The sequence below is a fragment of the Alternaria dauci genome, chromosome 1 (genome assembly GCF_042100115.1).
Source record: "Alternaria dauci strain A2016 chromosome 1, whole genome shotgun sequence".
Taxonomy (NCBI): Eukaryota; Fungi; Ascomycota; class Dothideomycetes; order Pleosporales; family Pleosporaceae; genus Alternaria; species Alternaria dauci.
The window spans coordinates 3,686,632-3,703,429 of NC_091272.1; the positions used below are offsets into that span (position 1 = coordinate 3,686,632).

Here is a 16,798-nt window from a genome sequence, read left to right on the forward strand (position 1 = left end):
CGCACTTGGTACCTACTACTAACATACTACCTGATCGTGAAATTTTGTGCATACTGGCGTAGCATCGTCTCAATGCGGTTCGAGTATGGATTCCAGAATCGATGTTATAATATGCGACCATCTCTCTCGAAGATGGCATCCACTCCAGCAGACATCATCTCCTACACCATAACCGACCAGTCTCTCAAACCCAAACAGCCCAAGGAACAGCCGACTCTCAAATCCACACACCCCATATTACCATGGTCGCATCACCACCATCCACCGGCGCGTTTGCCAGACGCGTTATACACCCACTCGGATTCACCAAAGCCTACAATTTCTGGCTATACATTGTCTTTGGCGGCGCATTCGTAGGCTGTATGTTCCCCGTCATCCCAAAGCTCTCCCCATATCTCTAACACAACCTACAGTCGCTCTAGCCCGTATGAGCTATCTTGATTTCTCAAAGAACTTCTGTCCCGCAGATGGCCCCAGCTCGGACGGAAACGGCGCAGCGCCCGGAGAATGCTACTACTACCTCAACTTCAGCCAGTACAAGATCGGCATCCTACTGCATCTCGCTGGCGTACTGCCCGCTAGTCTGATTGCAGTGGTGCAATTCACGCCTTTTATCCGCCGACGCTGGATTATCGTGCACCGTATTGGTGGCTATGCGGCGCTCCTCTTATACCTCGTCAGCCTTGCTGGAGCACTGATGATTGCACGCCATGCATTTGGCGGCGGCCTGGATGTACAGAGCTGTCTCGGCGTTCTGGGAATCAGTTCGCTAGGCAGCTTCATCATCAGCTATGTCAACGTCAAGCGACTCCAGATTGAGCAACATCGTGCGTGGATGTTGAGAGGCTGGTTCTACGCTGGCGCTATCATTACGGCTCGCTTTATCATGATCATCGCTGCCAACATCATCGTCTCGCAAGATTACTATGTCGTTTGGACCTGCGCAAAAATTGCAGCAACCGTTTCCGATAATGAGGACCTCGCAACTTCGTACCCCGCCTGCGCATCTTTCGTCAACGGCACGGACCCCGAGGCAGTGTCAAGCGTGGCAGCAACTTTTGGCGCCGGGGATGCAGCAAACACCGGTGCGGCACTGAATGTTGTCTTCGGTATGGCGTTGTGGGTGTCGTTTGCGCTACATGCTTTTGGTGTAGAGCTATACTTGCATCTTACGCCGAAAGAAGCGCAAAGGTTACGACAGATTAGCTACCAAAGACAGTTGGAGGCAGGCTTACGCAATCCTGGCTCTGCTGGTCTTACCGCAGATCGCCTGGGGGACGCAGAGAAGTGGGTACCAGAAGCATCCAGCAAAGATAGTACGAGTACGCCAACGACCGAGTCGACCGACCTCAATGTGGTAACAGAGACAAAGTAAAGTCGGATTGTATGATTTGATTGTTTTTGCATAGCATACTGCGTTTTGGTTTTCAAGGTAGATTGGGCATCTCATCGTGAGGCATTAGACTAGTCCTTCGGGGTGATTATTAGATTATCTTTCGGCAATTGCATTTCACTACGTTGCAATATACTCCACTTACACCACCGTGAATTCATTATTCGTCGTCTCTGGCAACTACGCATCGCAATCCGTCCAGACCACTCACCAAGGCAACTGAAGAGGGGTAGGCAGCTTGCTTTTAGGTCCCAGCACCGGTTCGGCAGTGCCAATATCCCTGGATCATGATTAGCCCACTGTGTCCAATCTGAGTCGACGTAAACTTACGCAGGTCCTCTCGGAGCCCAGTACTGTCCGGTATGAGTAATATCGACCTGTCCAATCCATTCCACCAGCGACTGCGCAGCAACATCCGGTGTGACCGCACCCCCTTCATCCCAGAACTTATCAAAGCCCACGTTACGGGTCATGTCCGTCCTCATGAAGCCCGGATGCACAGTGACTATTGCAATGCCACGATCTTTCAAATCCAAGCTCAGTAACTTCGCACACATGTTGAGTGCTGCTTTGCTGGCATGGTGGCCATAATTGCCGCCACCCTCCGACTCATGTCTGAGTGTAATACTGCCGCTCTCGGAAGATACAAAGATGATCTTGGACCCGTCGTCGAGAAGTGTGCTGTTGTAGTTGGCAAGTGCGGTTACGAGGATGGTGGGGCCGACGGCGCATATTGTATACATGCGCTGTTGAGCGGAAAAGGAGGGCTCCTTAAGCGACTCGGTTGCAAAGTAGCCTGCGGTTATTATCACAATGTCCAGATGGGCTATCTTGTGTGATTCAAGGAAGTGGATCAGATCGCTGCCGGCATGTGGAGATTCGAGGTCGATGTTTGGAATGTAAGTGACATTGCTTGCTTTGGAAATTGAAAATCAGCTGTTTTGTCACGACGATGGAATGTCAAAAGCCTTCGCTCACTATTCTCTGGAGGTTCTGAAGTTCTTGTGGTAGCCAGAACGCGGTTATCTGCGTCTGCTGCATATGTTTCCACGATGCTCGCACCCAGGCCGCGAGTAGCTCCTACAACGCTAATCTCAGGTGTACAATATCAGTATGCGTCTCGCGTGCAGATTTCACAGGGAAACTTGCAGTATGGTAGGCATATCAGCGGTAAAGATGAAACAATGACTGTTGGAGGAGTGTTAATAGTGGTCTGGGAAGACAAGGTGCGAGGCTCGAGGTGAAGGATCCTGATGACGTCGCACACGGATCGGATTGCGAGATTGCGCTAACACAAGAGCGCGTCGCGTCTAGAAGGAGCACTCTTACCGCCTTCCCAGCTTTGAATTACTGTGTGGCATATTGTATTTATGAGACACGGCAAAGAAAACCATAGTATAAACACAAATGACCAACGTTCGAATTGCATTTAGAAGAAGCTTTCTCCAATCCTAAAACTCCAATACCCAAAGCGACCGAGGTCAAAGGGCCTACCAGCATGAGGAAGTATCAACATTCATGACCTAATATTCAATATGAACGAGTAATGGTCAAAGTCATTACCTCCCAATGCGTATGCATGCCCTTATGCAGTAGCTTTTCTTCGATGTCGATTAAAGAATAAATAGGAAAGTGGATATTTGCAGGCTTGCAAGATGCAACAATAGAAAGAAAAGTCAAGCTGCATGTCAAGATCATGTCCAAGAAAGAACAGCAAACGCCAGACCAAAAGCAAAACTACAACAAATGGCAACGTCGATATGGCTGTAGAAAGACGTCATTCGGCAGGGGTGTGATCATCACTGCATGCGTTTTCGCTTGCGCGCGTCGTCCGGTTCATCTTCATCCGTGCGCTCCGCGGTTTCGGCAGGATTAAGTAGCGAGTGTACATTGGACGCCATACTGGATCGTCGAGTGGGTGGCCCGGGCGTGTCGATGCCTTTAAAGGGGTATCTAGCTCCAGGTAAAGTCCACCCACTGTCTGCGCTTAATGTTGATGGCATGTTGTCACTTGACAATGGAGGGGTACCATGTCTTGACGACGCTTGCCGTGGACCGCGGGGTAATTGGTATGATTCTAATGCATCACGGAGCTGCTGGTCGCCTCCTCCGATAGGTGGGCGATGGGGTGAGGAGGGCCACTGTGTGGAGTTGTGACCAGAAGCATAGGGCGAGTGGACTGGGCCGCTAGGTGGTTGCGGTTGCCAGCCATGGGTGCGGATATCTGCCGAGGTGTGCCGTCTGTATAGATTATATGGCGGGGATGAGCTGCTGCTTGGCAAGTTGCTCCCAAGGGTTGCAGCTCCCGGCTGCTGGACTGGTGGAGGAGGAGGTGGGGGTGGGGGTGGCTGATGTGAAACTGGGGTTCTGGCTGAAGATGGAGAGTAATTACCCGTGCCTATTGATCCGTACCGTCGGGGAGAGACTGCAAGATGCGCGGGGACCGGAGCCTTGTATGGAGCTTGCCGCGAGATGCTCGCCAGGGATCCTCTTCGCGAGTCTATTAGATTGTCTTGTGGCATTTGCCGAGGCGAAAGAGGTGGGCCGTTGCTTGAGTCTACTTGCATAAAGTAAGGTTGGCGTGCCGAGAGGGGTGGCTCTTCTGGTGGCTCTAGTGCTCGGAGCATGTCTGTTTGTCGAGCAATTTCACGTTGCATCATGGCGACTAACCGGGTCAGCAGGTGTGTTGCGCAGATACGGTTCAAGCATAGGCACGTACCATCCCTGTGAATTGGATTTTCCGGGTCCGGCACCATCTGCATGATCAGACTTGCGAGGTCTTGGTTCCACTGAGTTGTTTATTAGCTGCTGTAGATCAGGCCGAGACAATCGACTTACCTGATGGCACTTCATCATGCCCTCGGCCAGAACCGAGCTCCTTTGATTGAGGTAGGCACACGTGTCTTCTGACCGCTGCATGCGCGCGTGCATGTCATAGAGGGTATGCTCAAGACTCTGGAGGCGTGACTCTGTGGGGTCGGGCATTGGCTCGACTGGCTGAGCAGCTGGTGGTCCAGTAGGGAGTTTGGGGGTGGAGAAGGAGTCGCGGTGGATGAGGGCGTGTCTAGACGCACGTCGCTTAATCTCTCGTAGGCCGACTAGATCGCCGCGTTTGAAGTTTCCATTGCCGTGCTTGAACTCCCACAGCGGTGTGTCTGGCGACCCCGTGTGGAATACGTCACTCACTGGTGGTAAGCTGTCAGCACGTGGTAGACAGCACAGCACAAGACGCTCGGACACGCACCTTTATGAAAGCCATACATGTTCAATTGGCGGACAAAAGAGGAAATGTTGGTGTGTTTGAAGTACGATCTGGAAGGGGGGGGGGTTAGTTGGTGAGTCCGAGAAAGAAGGCTAGACGCCCGATGCACGTACGAGAGCACTTTTGAAAACTCGCTCGAGGGAGACATGACGAAGCTCTCGTTGGTGCTCGCCCAGGAGATGAGGTGCTGGATGCTCTGGTCCTCGAGCATGCTGTGTCGCGTTAGTGTCGCATCGCTTGCGTACTGTTGCGGCACACCCACTTGTATAGCTTGTGTATAAAGGCCGTCTGGACGACCTTGGGCTGCTGTGCAGCAGCCGCAGCGCCGACTGCAGGCGCCTGGTTGCCGTTGGGCGACGTGTTGCCCGAGTCGCCGTTTCCCTCTCTTTGCGACTGCTGCGACTGGAAGGAGCTGGTGCCGTTGCGGTCGGACGGCGGGCCCATGGTCGACGACGTGGGCGTAATGTCCATGGCGTCTCGGGGCGGCGCAAGCGTCGAGCCGGACGAGGGCAGGATGGGTATCGACTTGTGGAGGTTGGGGTTGTGTGGATCGGCCGAGAAGGGACTCCGGCGGGCCTCTGCGACAGACGCCATGGTGCTGGCTTGGGCGTGGGCGTGGGCTTTGGGGTCAAGTGTGGAGAGTCGAAAAATGTGAAAGGTCTATGGCTGCAGGGTCCCGGTTTTGCAGTGGCAGCGAACGTGGTAGGGCGGAGAAGGTGCGGAGGAGCATGCGTTATGTGTGGCCGACGTCGCCGCAGAAGCTTTGAGTCGGCGGGCGCGCGTCGTGGAAGCTTCCTAGTCTTTTGGATTTCTTCTAGCGCCTGCGCGACCCGTGGGAATTGGGTTCCAGAAAGGTCGGGATGCCAGACGGTGCAGATGGTCCTTTGTCGGATCGGGAGCGGCCGTAGCTGTGGAATAGGAGCTCCAAGGGGGTCCAAGCGCGCTTCTACGCTGCTTGACACGCTGCTCCAGGGCACAGTTCCATGCGCAGTGTTTGAGCGCGGCAGCGTCGAGGGCGAGGGCGAGGGCAGGGCTTGGCGGGGACGAGGAGACGACAGCGTCGGCGTGGGCAGAGAGGGCAGTGTCGCAAAACTGGCACCGGAGCAGTCGAGGGCGGAACGGTAGCGCTGCCGAAGGGGCATTTACGGGGGATCGATCATGTTGGAGCGTGCTGCGGGAGCCAAGTGTCATCCTCCCATCCCTCCGTCTATCTATATCTACACGGTGCACCTGTCGCCCACGCCGGGTGGCAGTCTGTCCGCAGTCGGACTTGCTACTGCTGTAGGGCAATTGGCATGCACCTCACCCTCACGGCAAAGACTGGCGGCCGTCTCAACGCTGCATGCGTCAAAGACAGACCCAGACAGACCCCTCCCCCCCTGTCATCGGCCAGCTGCAGGTCGAGACGCTGAAACATTGCTCGACCATGATAGCCCACCGCTAATATCACTATAACGCGAACTGTTTCGGCTGCGGAGGCCAGCGTATAATGCGGCTGATATGCCCATCCTCACACCGCGTTCCCGTAACGCGGATGCGAATCAGTCGCACAGATTGGCATACGGCACCGTCGCCAGACTTGCCTCGCCGGCCGGCTCCCATGCACACTGTCAAACTCCCTCGGCTTTCCTTTTGCTATCGCGCCCAGGGTCCAGGGTCCGCAGCATGGGCTAGCCCGCCTGCCCGCACAGACGTCCAGAGAGACCTCAACCACCAAACCCATACCGAGTCAGCACTCGACCGACTTTCCCCAGCCCACTTGGATAACGTTAAGCACTACCCCAGGACTGCTGCTCGTACCTACCACGCAGAACATATGCTTGCATGACTCGCATCGCCGATCGCTCCCGGTAGCTCTGCCTTGCCGTCGCTGCCTGGTCGCCACCAGCACAAACAACATGGCCACCGACTTCATCAACGCTTTTCGACGCCTCCAGGCGCACGAGAGAGGCCCGGCGCTACACACCCTGACAACAGAGTTATCGCCTTATGAGTGGAGGGCACTCCACGCCGCGACCAGTAATCGCACCTTCCAATTAGACGTCGTCGGCAGCCTGCCAGTGGAGCTAGTGGCTCAGATATTCTGCCTCTTGGATCCTGCTACTCCCTATCGCTTGCAGAGTGTCTCGAGACAATGGCGTAATCTTCTCCGGAGCCTACATGTCCTCAAAGCAAGCCTCAATCAGTGGTATCAAGGCACTGTCAATCTTCAAGATGCCGGTTACGCCTCGTGTAAGATGAAAGCCCGCGCTATACATGCATTTCGCATTGGGAAGCCCAGTCGTATCTACAAAATTAATTCCAAACACGACGGCGGCGGCTCCGCCCTTCCCAGTCACTCAATCTACGAGTTCAGGCTGGTTGGCAATAGTCTCATATGGCATCACGCTCCCACCCGCATAGAACTCCCGTCACGCTGCGCCTTCGTGCTGGACCTCGACACATGGCATCTCCGCGTCTTGGGTGGAGAAGCGCGTGAGCAGATTATGAATGTCTTCGCATCCAGTGAAATCGTAGTGCTGACCACACATACAAACATTTGCTACGTGCATGAACTTCGGGGCAAACAAGGCGGCAAGAAATTCAGAGTACCAAACAGCAACTATTTCAAACGCGTCGCCTGTCGTGGGCGTACCGTCGCATGTTTTGCCCATCTCAGCGATCATATATCAGTGTATATTTGGGAGTACGATTCGCAGCGTGGCAGATCGTTTGAGATTAGGCATGAGTTGGGGACTATATTCCCTGACCAAGACTCGTTGTAAGTGGCTTCTTGTATGTTCAGAGCATGACCCGTACCTGTCCTCTCAAATGACATCCAAGCAATACTCTTGGCTATTTTGGTTTGTAGATCTAACCTGTGTTTAGGGCGCACGGTCCATCTTACATAGCTCCTCTTTTACAGCCCAAAACCCAGACGATCATCATATTCAACGACGATGCGCTACATGATATTACGCTCTTTCAAAATCAACAGCAACTCGCATTCAGTCGATACACCTATAGCGGGCAGTGCATTAGTACCCATTATCCAAGCCTGCCTGGTGTTTGGAGCATCATACAACCTGTAAGACCAGCCACATATAGCTTTGTGCCCGTTGATTACAAGGAGTCTATCCTGGCGATACACATGCGCCAACAAGTCGATGCTACCAGCGGGGCGTCGGCGTCGCTCTTGCTTCGGTTCAATGAAGAAGATAATGACCTAAGTGTTTGGCAGGATTCAAGATTTCAAGGCAAACAAGGCTTGTCGCGGAACTCAATGGCGTGGTGGAGAGACACCTGCTATGGTACCGCGTGGGACGAGGAGGCCAAGCAGAGAGACATGATTGCCCAGATGGGTACTAGTGATGTCCGACGCTACGTGCCCATCGTCTCGGACTCGAAGGACATCACGAAAGGAATCAACTGGATTGAACCACACCCGCCTATCGTGATGAACGAAAAATACATTGTCAGGAATACGGTGTTACATTTCTATATACTCTGTTTCGGCGATGATGACAAGGGCCAATGGCCAAAGGAGAGTGGGCCATTCTTTCATATGTGGAATCTTGAGGTGTTGAAAACCATGGGAGATTAGTCTATACAGTTTTCACTTGTAGTCAGCCAAGTTCAATTGCAGATCTGCTGCTGATGACAGGTTCACAAACCATTGCGTACATGTGAATCATCGAACCACGCCTCATCTGACTGGCCAACCAAGAAGATTGCGGGGCACAAAGCACCCCCCACCTTGGATTTTCGGCGTACGCCGCCGCCCTAACCTTGCCTACTCCAGTAGGTAACCATTTCGACTCTGCCGCGGCGTGACCGACTTATTTTTTTTTTACAAAAACAATTTCTACTCCGCCATTCTACTCATATACCACTTTTTGTTTACGCTTCAAGGCCGTAGTCAAGAACACTGTCGCGAAAATGGTCGAGAAGGTCTACGTCACATACAACCAGGTACGTGCAGGATGCAATATTACACATGCGATCAGACACCCCGCACACACACACGCGCGCATGGAGTATGTTTGTGTACCACAACATATCCACCAATGTACCACGCGAGAGCTGGTATTGTCCCGACGCAGCCGTTGCAGCAAACACTTGTAGAAACTCGACCCACATGCCCGCGACTACGACTAGGACGACGACGACCCTCGAGCCCTTGCGCAACATCCAGTAAACAAAACTATACAGCATGTAGCTGACATTTTCCTTCCGTTTAGGTCCACAAGCTCTGCCAAGAGGCAGCAGACCAAATCCTCAATGAGTTCCAGCCCAACCTCATGATTGCCATTGGCGGCGGCGGTTACGTCCCCGCGCGCATCCTCCGGTATGCCCCCCCCCCCCCCCCCCTCCAAGCCCTTCCCCGTTTCAAGGGCTTCGGAAAGACCAAAGAAGACCTCCCAGCTAACAGCCCCTCTCCAGTTCCTTCCTCAAGAAGCCCGGCAGCCCCAACATCCCCATCCAAGCCATCGGCCTCTCCCTCTACGAGCAACTCGGCTCCGGTCCCGACGCCGAGGTCGAAACGCCCGGCACAAAAGTAACACGCACGCAATGGCTCGACCTGTCCTCTCTCGAAATGGCCAACCTGATTGGCAAAAACGTCCTCATCGTCGACGAAGTAGACGACACGCGCACCACGCTCGAGTACGCCGTCCGCGAGCTGGAAAAGGATGTCGAGGCTGCAGTCAAGAAGCTGGGCCGTGAGGGCGAAAAGACAAACTTTTCAATCTTTGTCTTGCATAACAAGGATAAGGCGAAGAAGGGGCAGTTGCCGCAGGAGATTCTCAAGGGCAGGTATTGTGCTGCGAGGACGGTGGGAGATGTTTGGATCAACTATCCCTGGGAGGCTACGTATGTTTTGCTCTTTTTCCACTTCTTCGGCCTTTTTTTTTTTATATAATTGTGAATACTAACAATCTGGTAGTGACATTGACGAGCACGACCGTTTGTCGAGGGAGCAGGAGAGCAAGCAGTAGATGTTTATAGCTTGAAAGGGGAGCACGGCATCACGACGGAAAAGCATGATGACATTTGGGCATTGGATCGAGCATTTACGGATAGGATACACTGGAGTTATCTGGATTAAGGATCGGAACCGGGTTTGGAATAGAACGGCATCGAATCCAGCGAGTTGGCTACACCTTGACTTTTTCTTCTTTGAAGCATGCCAAAAGACAACAAACAGGGAGATTGCGAAGGTGAGTAATGGTACAACGAACGAACTGGGTATATTGATTGACTGATGAGGGTCATAACATCGTAATCATTACCCCGATAAAAACGTCCATCCGAAGCCAGGCTATGCTACGACAGCAGTTTGTCTCCATCCTTGTAATCTCTGCAATCTCTCCGTCTTCAACTCGCCCACACAAAGGGTATATCGTGATTATTATACAAGAACGAAACAAACATTTCCAGAAGAAAGAAACAAACCCCAATAACCCCGCCATTTTTTAGTCAACGCCAGATGATGGGAAAACGCTGCAAACGTGTATATAAGTGTGAAAAGGCGCGGCCGACGACATTGGGCTCGTGCTAAACGTCTAGTTGGTTATTCTTTTGTACTGGGCGAGAGAAGTCTCGCTTCACTTCATGCCCATTTTGCGGAACTTGCGGGACGCGCGACGGCGTAGGCCATTCATGCCCATGGCCTTCCTGAGGCTATCCCGGTCTCCGTCTTCTTCGTCCTCTTGTGTTACAGCGAGCAGTCTTCGGCCGTCCGTGTTCTTGACAGAAGTTTGATGCGCCATGATGTTTTGTTCACGCCAAAACATTCGTTTTTGGTCAATGACGTTCTGCGACAGATTCCCGAACCCCTTCTTCACGAACGCCAGGTCGTGCAAGACATTAGGGTCGAGGCAGCGCCTAGGAAGCGTCTGTACGGCCATGAAGATTTCGCCATCACCAGGACGGTATTTCCTGATTTCTGGTTCGCCGAGCTTGAAGATGGCAAGAGCGTAGCGGTAGAGGGCACGTGGTCCCTCGTAGAGAAAGGCGTCCCAGACGCGAAGTACCGTCTCGATTGGCAGGACACCAACGAAGATGCTCATGAACCAAGAAGTACAAGAGAGGGCGACTGTAGGTTGTCGTTGAAACTTCGAGTTGGGATGAGCGTTCGAGCCGGCGCCGCTGTTGATAAGATCGGTGTCGTTGATCGATGCCCACACCTTTGGTAGATAATCCTTGATCAACATCATGAGAACGTTGACCTCTGTATTTGCCAGGCTGCGAGCGTGAGCACCTGGGAGATGGTTTTGCGTGATGATAGTGAGGAGGATGAAAACCTTCTCCTTGTCCTGCTTGAGAAATAGCAGGAGAAGACCAGCAATGAAGTTGAGAGACTGGCAGTAACCAATGTTAGGATTGTTCAGAGCAAAGCAAGAGAGTACCTCGCGCAGGTCTTGGATCAATGCCGGCTCGTCATCAGATTCGCCGTCGAGTAGATCAGTTGCTGGTTCCGGACGGAAATGAATATTGTCGGGGAAGGTCCTGTCGAGATCGCGTTCAATGGCATCTTTATCGTCCTTGTTGAGCTCGTCTCGGTTGACGCGAGCCACCAGAGACTTGTACAGACCGACATTTTCCTTCTGTGTAATCATGTGCTGACCGCCAGAGTAGAACCACCACATTGCTCCTCTCCACTCGGGGGGATATCCTTTGCGGGCGTAGCGTTTGACCTTCTCGCACATGTCAGGGAACCTGGTTGGCTCATTCGTCGGCAAACCTTGCTTAGCCATTAGAGCAATCCATTTGCCTCTTCTGCGAGAGATGTGCTCTTCGTATTTAGAAGCCCACGTGTTGTACTCCTGTACGTTGATCTTGTCGGAAGCCTTCTTGAATCCATAGCGATCTCTCTCTACAGGCGCAGTCGTCTTTCGCAAGCCAGGCATTATCACAGTCGTGACATGCTGGTTCGGAGGCGCTAACGTGGGGCCTTTCGGGGTCTCAGGCTTGCTCTTGGTTGTTGTGAGTTTAGACATCATGCCAAGATCGAACAACGCGCTTTTCCGGTCGAATACGCTCGTAGAAGCGCGACGGGGAATTGCCTCGTCTTCGTCTAGCTCGGGGAGCGGCTCAGATCTTTGCATGGGCGGGGATTGAGGAATCTGGGAACTGGGCAGAGATTCATTGGAAAAGGTACGCGGAACGCTTGGTCTCTTGCTATGTCGTTTGGAGTAGGCCTCAATGTTGGCCCAATCCTGGCGTGAAAGTCGAGATCGACTAGGCGGCAATTGTGGAAGTGCGGATATATCGCGGCGGATGTGATCAAGTTGCGATCTGCTGCCATTCGATTTCCTTGGGTGGTGTCCCTTAATTTCCGTGGTCCTGAGTGCCAGAGCTTGCAACGTGACAGACACACGCCTGGGTGCTTCTTCGCTTGTCCTTTTCATTGCGCCCGACTGCCTCTTTTTAGACTGCTGCACTACAGCTTCGATTGTTCGTGGTGTATATGCGGCCTGGAACGGACTGGTCTGTACCGAGGGCAACAATTCGATACGCAACGCCTTTCGTTCGGCGGGATCCGCGTTGTATGCCTCATCCAGATCCGACCCAGAGGTTGGTCGAATCGTCAACAGCTCCTTTGAGTCCGCTTTGGTTCCTAGCTTACCGTGCATCGATAGACGTGGCCGGTCATCCCATTGCTTCAGGCTCTCGTTGGATTGGAAGGATTCTAATGAGTCGAAATCGCGAGATGGCGTCTGCGACAGCTCAGGAGGCTCCGAATCAAGACCTACCGGCGAGGGGCTCTGCAGGTCTCGTTCGCTCTGCTCCATGATAGGACTGCGCTCTTCATCCTCTTCGTCATAATAGTAGGAATCGAGCACGTCACCAACAGGGTCTATGTATTCGTCTTCCTCTGCAATTTCAGACGTCTGAACAGTTTCTGGCGAGCCGTCGCGGTCCCGAAGACGGTCTCTTGATGGGTCTCTCGAGTAGAGGCTGTTTTGCCGATCACTAGCGATGGAGCTCCGTGCGGTGGCAATACTGCTTCTTTCCGTACCGCTGGTTTCTAGGATACTCGAAGACGCATTGGTCCACCCGGACCTAAAGCTGGCCCGTGGCTCTTCGCCGCGAAACGGTCGAGGTGGAGGGGGGTAGTAGTCATTGTGAGCCCAATTGGGGGCGCCTCTGTTTGGCTTGTAGGTGCCAGATAGATTGGCGCGCCCGGCGCCTCCATACTGGGCGTAGTCGGGGACAGATGTCACTGACCTTAAAGGAGGAGTTGGTTGGAAGGACTGCTGCGAAGAGCCAGTCATGCCGCGGGGTCTGAAAGGTGAGGCGGGTGACCCGGGCAGATCCTCATTGGAAGAATCCCATGATGGCCCAGTCGAGTTGACGGGATTGCTGGCCAGAGGGTTGAAGATGGCGCGAAGATCAGGCGAGCGTGGACCGCTATCTGGGCGAGCCATTGTATGAGCCATTCTTGGGGACATTGGGCCCTGTCCCATTCCAGCTTGCACGTCGTGGAGAGGAGAAGATACGGCGGCATGGCGGAGGAGGGAAGGAGCTCGCTGGCGTTGGGGGAATTTGGGGGAAGGCAGTGCCGCAAGCGGAATGGTGGGACTGTCTGCAGGCGATGGGCTGTAGGCGGGGCGCTCGAATGGCGGCGCGTCTGCGGTGTCCATCTGGAGCTGAGCTGGGTGCTTGGACCGATGTGATGCGAATCCCCTCGTCGCTGCATATGGCATCTGCGGTTGGGGAGACGTCGGGGGGGTGTATTCCATGGTGGTGGGTGTCGGGTAGGGAGCGTATGGCTCTGGGCTCCTGTTAGCATCAGCTGCGGGCGGGAGGCCTGTAGCGACACGTAGAAGAGCGTCGTCCATATGTGTGGTCAAGGGGTGCAGATGTGGTGGAGTAGGTCAGCGGAACGGGCGCTCATTCGACCGGAGAACAGGACAGCTCGGATGCGGTGATTCGCGGTAACATTCTCGGGTGCGGGTGGCAGGCGGTCGAGACGAGAGGAAACGGGTGGTTATCGTGAAACGGCGTGGGTTGGTGTCGAGCCTGTGGAGAGCCTGCTCTGGGGCGTGGCGGCGATGGCGGCGGCGTAGGCAAGCAAAAAGCAGTGGGGGGGCAGTGAACGGGGAAAGTGAAAGAATGAGGTCGGGTTCGAAGGATAAGGAACGTGTGCCGCACTGGCGCGGGCGCAATCAGACGGTGGTGAGGAGATGAGTGCGGCCAAAGTGTAGCAGGAAAGTCTCCTTCAGCAGCAGCGGCGCCTGGATCCGCTCCTCACTGACTCTCTGCCAAGACGCGGCGCTTCCCTCATCCCCGATTCCTGTAAGCTGGTAGAGGTCGCGGGCCGGTAGGAGCTTGGTGGACCTCTAGTAGGCTTGTCAGAGGAGTTCGTTCCCTTGACATGCAACAGCACAATTAGGAGAGTTGCATAAGCGCTGCCACAGCTACCGACGGCCGGCAAGCTTCGCAACATTGACGCGCTCCCGGCCAATCAGCCGTCCGGGGGCACTATTGAATCACGGAAATCACAGCAATCACCACGCACATTCACAGTGTACAAACACGATGCTCTAGCCGGTTCACTCGATGCACGTCGACAAGGACTCGCAGCACCCAGCGCGGCTCCCTCGGATTACATGATGCACTATTTGCTTTACCGGAACACTTGCGACGGACTTCTGAGGCGCGTGCCACACGCTTTGTTGTACCTGACTCGCTAGCACAGCGCCCGTGGTCCTGCATTCGCAGCCTCCTACTTCTCACGCGAAGCGGACAAACTTGGATAGTCGGCCTACCTAGGACGTAGCAACCTCAGTTAGGAAGTGTACTAGGCCATGGAAGCCTTTCTCGGCCTTCGAGAAGGAAAATTTCAGGTCCCCCTTGTCTTATGCTGCGGCTCGCTTCTAAGAGCACTGGCACGGGAGATTGGAACATGACGACATGTTGCGGTATGAACTCATCTTATTTGGCGAACCTGAGTAAGTCTACCCTGCATTAATCGCCCGATGCCTACCAAAGTCGTGCGTGCATCGCGATCTGCAAAACGTTGTATGCTTCTTCGCCCACACCGGTCAAGAAGGGTTCCGTCCGCATGCAAATTTCGCCGAACGCCAAAGATGCAAAAATGAATATGTATCCGTCAAGTACTGTGCTGCCCCAACCGATGCCCTCGCCCGCCTAGCCGGTAGAGGACCCGTGTGACCCCTCACTTGGCGTAGCGCTTGACCCAGTCTTTTGCGTTTTTCTCAAACTCGCTGCGGTTCTCCCGGTATTCGTTGGCAATCGACGGCTCAATCGCGTCGTCCGGGTTGGGCTCAATGAGCAGCGTCTGGATCAGGCGCAGGACCGCGACGACCTTGTTTGGCGGCTTCCACTCATCAGCGCGCAGCAGACCCAGGCACATGGACCCCTTGTCATCGTTGCTGACGTTGGGGTGGTAGATCTTGGTGCGGAAGCTGACGACGGGTGGCTTGAAAGGGTATTCGGTCGGGAAAGTAATCTCGAGCTTGAAATGGCCGCCCTGCACAGCTGTGGTTAGTCGATGCTTCCGAGAGCGCACAGAGGGCGCATGGATCAGACAGTCCAACGTACAGCATAGGCCGACTGGGCTGGGCCGTCCATCAACACTTCCCACTTGGTCATGTTCTGCTCGTCGAAGTTGATCTTCATACCGGGCGGTGTGTCAGCCATGCACTCGCCGTACTCCTGTCGTATTGTTATCAGTATACTTGCTTCTGCGCCAGGGCAGATGTGGCTTGCCTTCATAATACGCTTCTTCGCTCCGGTGCTCATGGTTGCGGTCGGTTAGTTGTGGTTGCGTCTGTCAAGAGTGATCGTGTATCGTGTGAGACTGTCTACGGCGACGCGGTAGGCGGTGTAGTTGAAGTAGTCAGACAGAAGCAGGCGCCAGCTGTGCAGGTCAAGCAAGAGCGACGAGCAGTAGGAATACAATGCAACAACTTCACTCTCTGTGTGGGTAGGCGGGATGCAGTGGCAGGTGATGGACGTGAAAAGAGGGTTGTAGATGTGGGGAAAGTTGCCTATGGATGACGAGGGACCTTGGATTCTTTAGTCAAAGCTCCGCACGCGGCCCGGAAGACGATCGCCTTCACACGTTCTGGTAGCAGGAACAGGCTAGCATTCACACGTTGTTCGTTCCAGCTCTGTCTCTTGTCATCGGCACCACGTCTTGCACTCTCGACTCGAGTGTGCGAAAACAAAACGACGTCATACCGTCACGAGAGAAAGCAGTCTCGCTACGTTCCGCCTCATTTGCGAGTGCCGAACATCAAGGTGCATCCCCGTCACGACATGTTATCAAGATTCCCATGTCCTTAGTCCACACTCGTACATGTCCGGGACTGGACGTGCCCAAGACTCATCTAGGACACGTGGTTTTGGCCTCTTGACGAGCTAATGTGTTTCAGCTGGGCCTGACCGACCGCATCTAGCATCAGCAGCAGCAGCCACGGTCCCCTCGGTCCCTGAACACGTAGGCCACGCATTTGCACGCTTCACCACTAGGCATAGCGCATAAGCGCAGTATTATAGTTCGGAGCGCCGAACCTACTGTCTGCATGCTGTCCCCGACCGACCAAGTCTTCCTGAATCTAGACTTGGGCGCGATGCAGCACTGCGCAATTCGTCACTCAATGCAGCCCGCCGTCTTGGTGAGTCACAAGAGGCCGCCCAACACCACAGGTCACGTTACACCGCGATAGAGACGCGACGCGCACACCACAAAACGGTCCGACCAAAACGGCTTCACTTTCAACCTTCAAGTCCCTGTCCATGCTAGCTTTTCTTCGCGCGCTCGAATCTACATCGCTGGGTCCAACACGCCAACTCGCGCGCTATTCATGGCTCGCGTACTGCCAATCCTCCGAGGACTTGCCATGTTCCATGGTCTTCCATGTTTTCAAGGGCATCGAATGAGGAGGTGCAAACAATGACGCCTCGCAGCCTGATAACTGCTGCAGCCCAGCATGCAGCAATGGGCGAATAGCAATGGCAGTCTGCATGTTACATAGCCCCAGCCTGCCAGCGCTAGTTGTCCAGGCTACAGGGGCACCGACTTGGCATTGTCGGTATTTAACAAGCTGCGACCCCACAACTGCGGCCTTTACGCCTCACGACAAGCCTGAGTTCGACAACCAAAGCGTGCTTTATCTTCACCACCAGTG

At 54.1% G+C, this 16,798-nt stretch overlaps 5 protein-coding genes across 5 annotated transcripts; 2 read left to right on the forward strand and 3 right to left on the reverse strand.

The window, feature by feature from the left end:
* Nucleotides 1-242: 242 nt before the first annotated feature.
* ACET3X_001145 (uncharacterized protein) lies at nt 243-1,375 on the forward strand (the record flags this gene model as incomplete). The annotated part of the gene is made up of 2 exons (XM_069446404.1): nt 243-360; nt 414-1,375. 2 exons carry the CDS (start codon nt 243-245, stop codon nt 1,373-1,375), a joined length of 1,080 nt encoding a protein of 359 aa, XP_069311387.1.
* Nucleotides 1,376-1,600: 225 nt separating this feature from the next.
* On the reverse strand, nt 1,601-5,249 carry ACET3X_001146 (uncharacterized protein; the record flags this gene model as incomplete). Its single annotated transcript, XM_069446405.1, has 9 exons — nt 1,601-1,673; nt 1,724-2,309; nt 2,372-2,481; nt 3,806-4,058; nt 4,113-4,182; nt 4,232-4,578; nt 4,638-4,705; nt 4,769-4,867; nt 4,918-5,249. 9 exons carry the CDS (start codon nt 5,247-5,249, stop codon nt 1,601-1,603), a joined length of 1,938 nt encoding a protein of 645 aa, XP_069311388.1.
* Nucleotides 5,250-8,573: 3,324 nt separating this feature from the next.
* ACET3X_001147 (uncharacterized protein) lies at nt 8,574-9,631 on the forward strand (the record flags this gene model as incomplete). The annotated part of the gene is made up of 4 exons (XM_069446406.1): nt 8,574-8,606; nt 8,876-8,982; nt 9,078-9,506; nt 9,580-9,631. 4 exons carry the CDS (start codon nt 8,574-8,576, stop codon nt 9,629-9,631), a joined length of 621 nt encoding a protein of 206 aa, XP_069311389.1.
* Nucleotides 9,632-10,240: 609 nt separating this feature from the next.
* On the reverse strand, nt 10,241-13,381 carry ACET3X_001148 (uncharacterized protein; the record flags this gene model as incomplete). Its single annotated transcript, XM_069446407.1, has 1 exon — nt 10,241-13,381. One exon carries the CDS (start codon nt 13,379-13,381, stop codon nt 10,241-10,243), a length of 3,141 nt encoding a protein of 1,046 aa, XP_069311390.1.
* Nucleotides 13,382-14,563: 1,182 nt separating this feature from the next.
* Nucleotides 14,564-15,651, reverse strand: ACET3X_001149 (uncharacterized protein). Its single transcript, XM_069446408.1, has 3 exons — nt 15,375-15,651; nt 15,207-15,320; nt 14,564-15,135 (listed from the first exon to the last, which is right to left on the reverse strand). Exons 1-3 carry the CDS (start codon nt 15,405-15,407, stop codon nt 14,821-14,823), a joined length of 462 nt encoding a protein of 153 aa, XP_069311391.1. The 5' UTR covers nt 15,408-15,651; the 3' UTR covers nt 14,564-14,820.
* Nucleotides 15,652-16,798: the final 1,147 nt, after the last annotated feature.

Excerpts from the sequence above, each read along its gene's own strand:
- ACET3X_001149 (XM_069446408.1), bottom strand. The coding sequence starts at position 15,407 with ATGAGCACCGGAGCGAAGAAGCGTATTATGAAG. Across the intron at positions 15,321-15,374 it reads CGAAGAAGCGTATTATGAAG|GAGTACGGCGAGTGCATGGC; the intron begins GCAAGCCACATC and ends ACAATACGACAG. Across the intron at positions 15,136-15,206 it reads CAGCCCAGTCGGCCTATGCT|GGCGGCCATTTCAAGCTCGA; the intron begins GTACGTTGGACT and ends ACAGCTGTGCAG.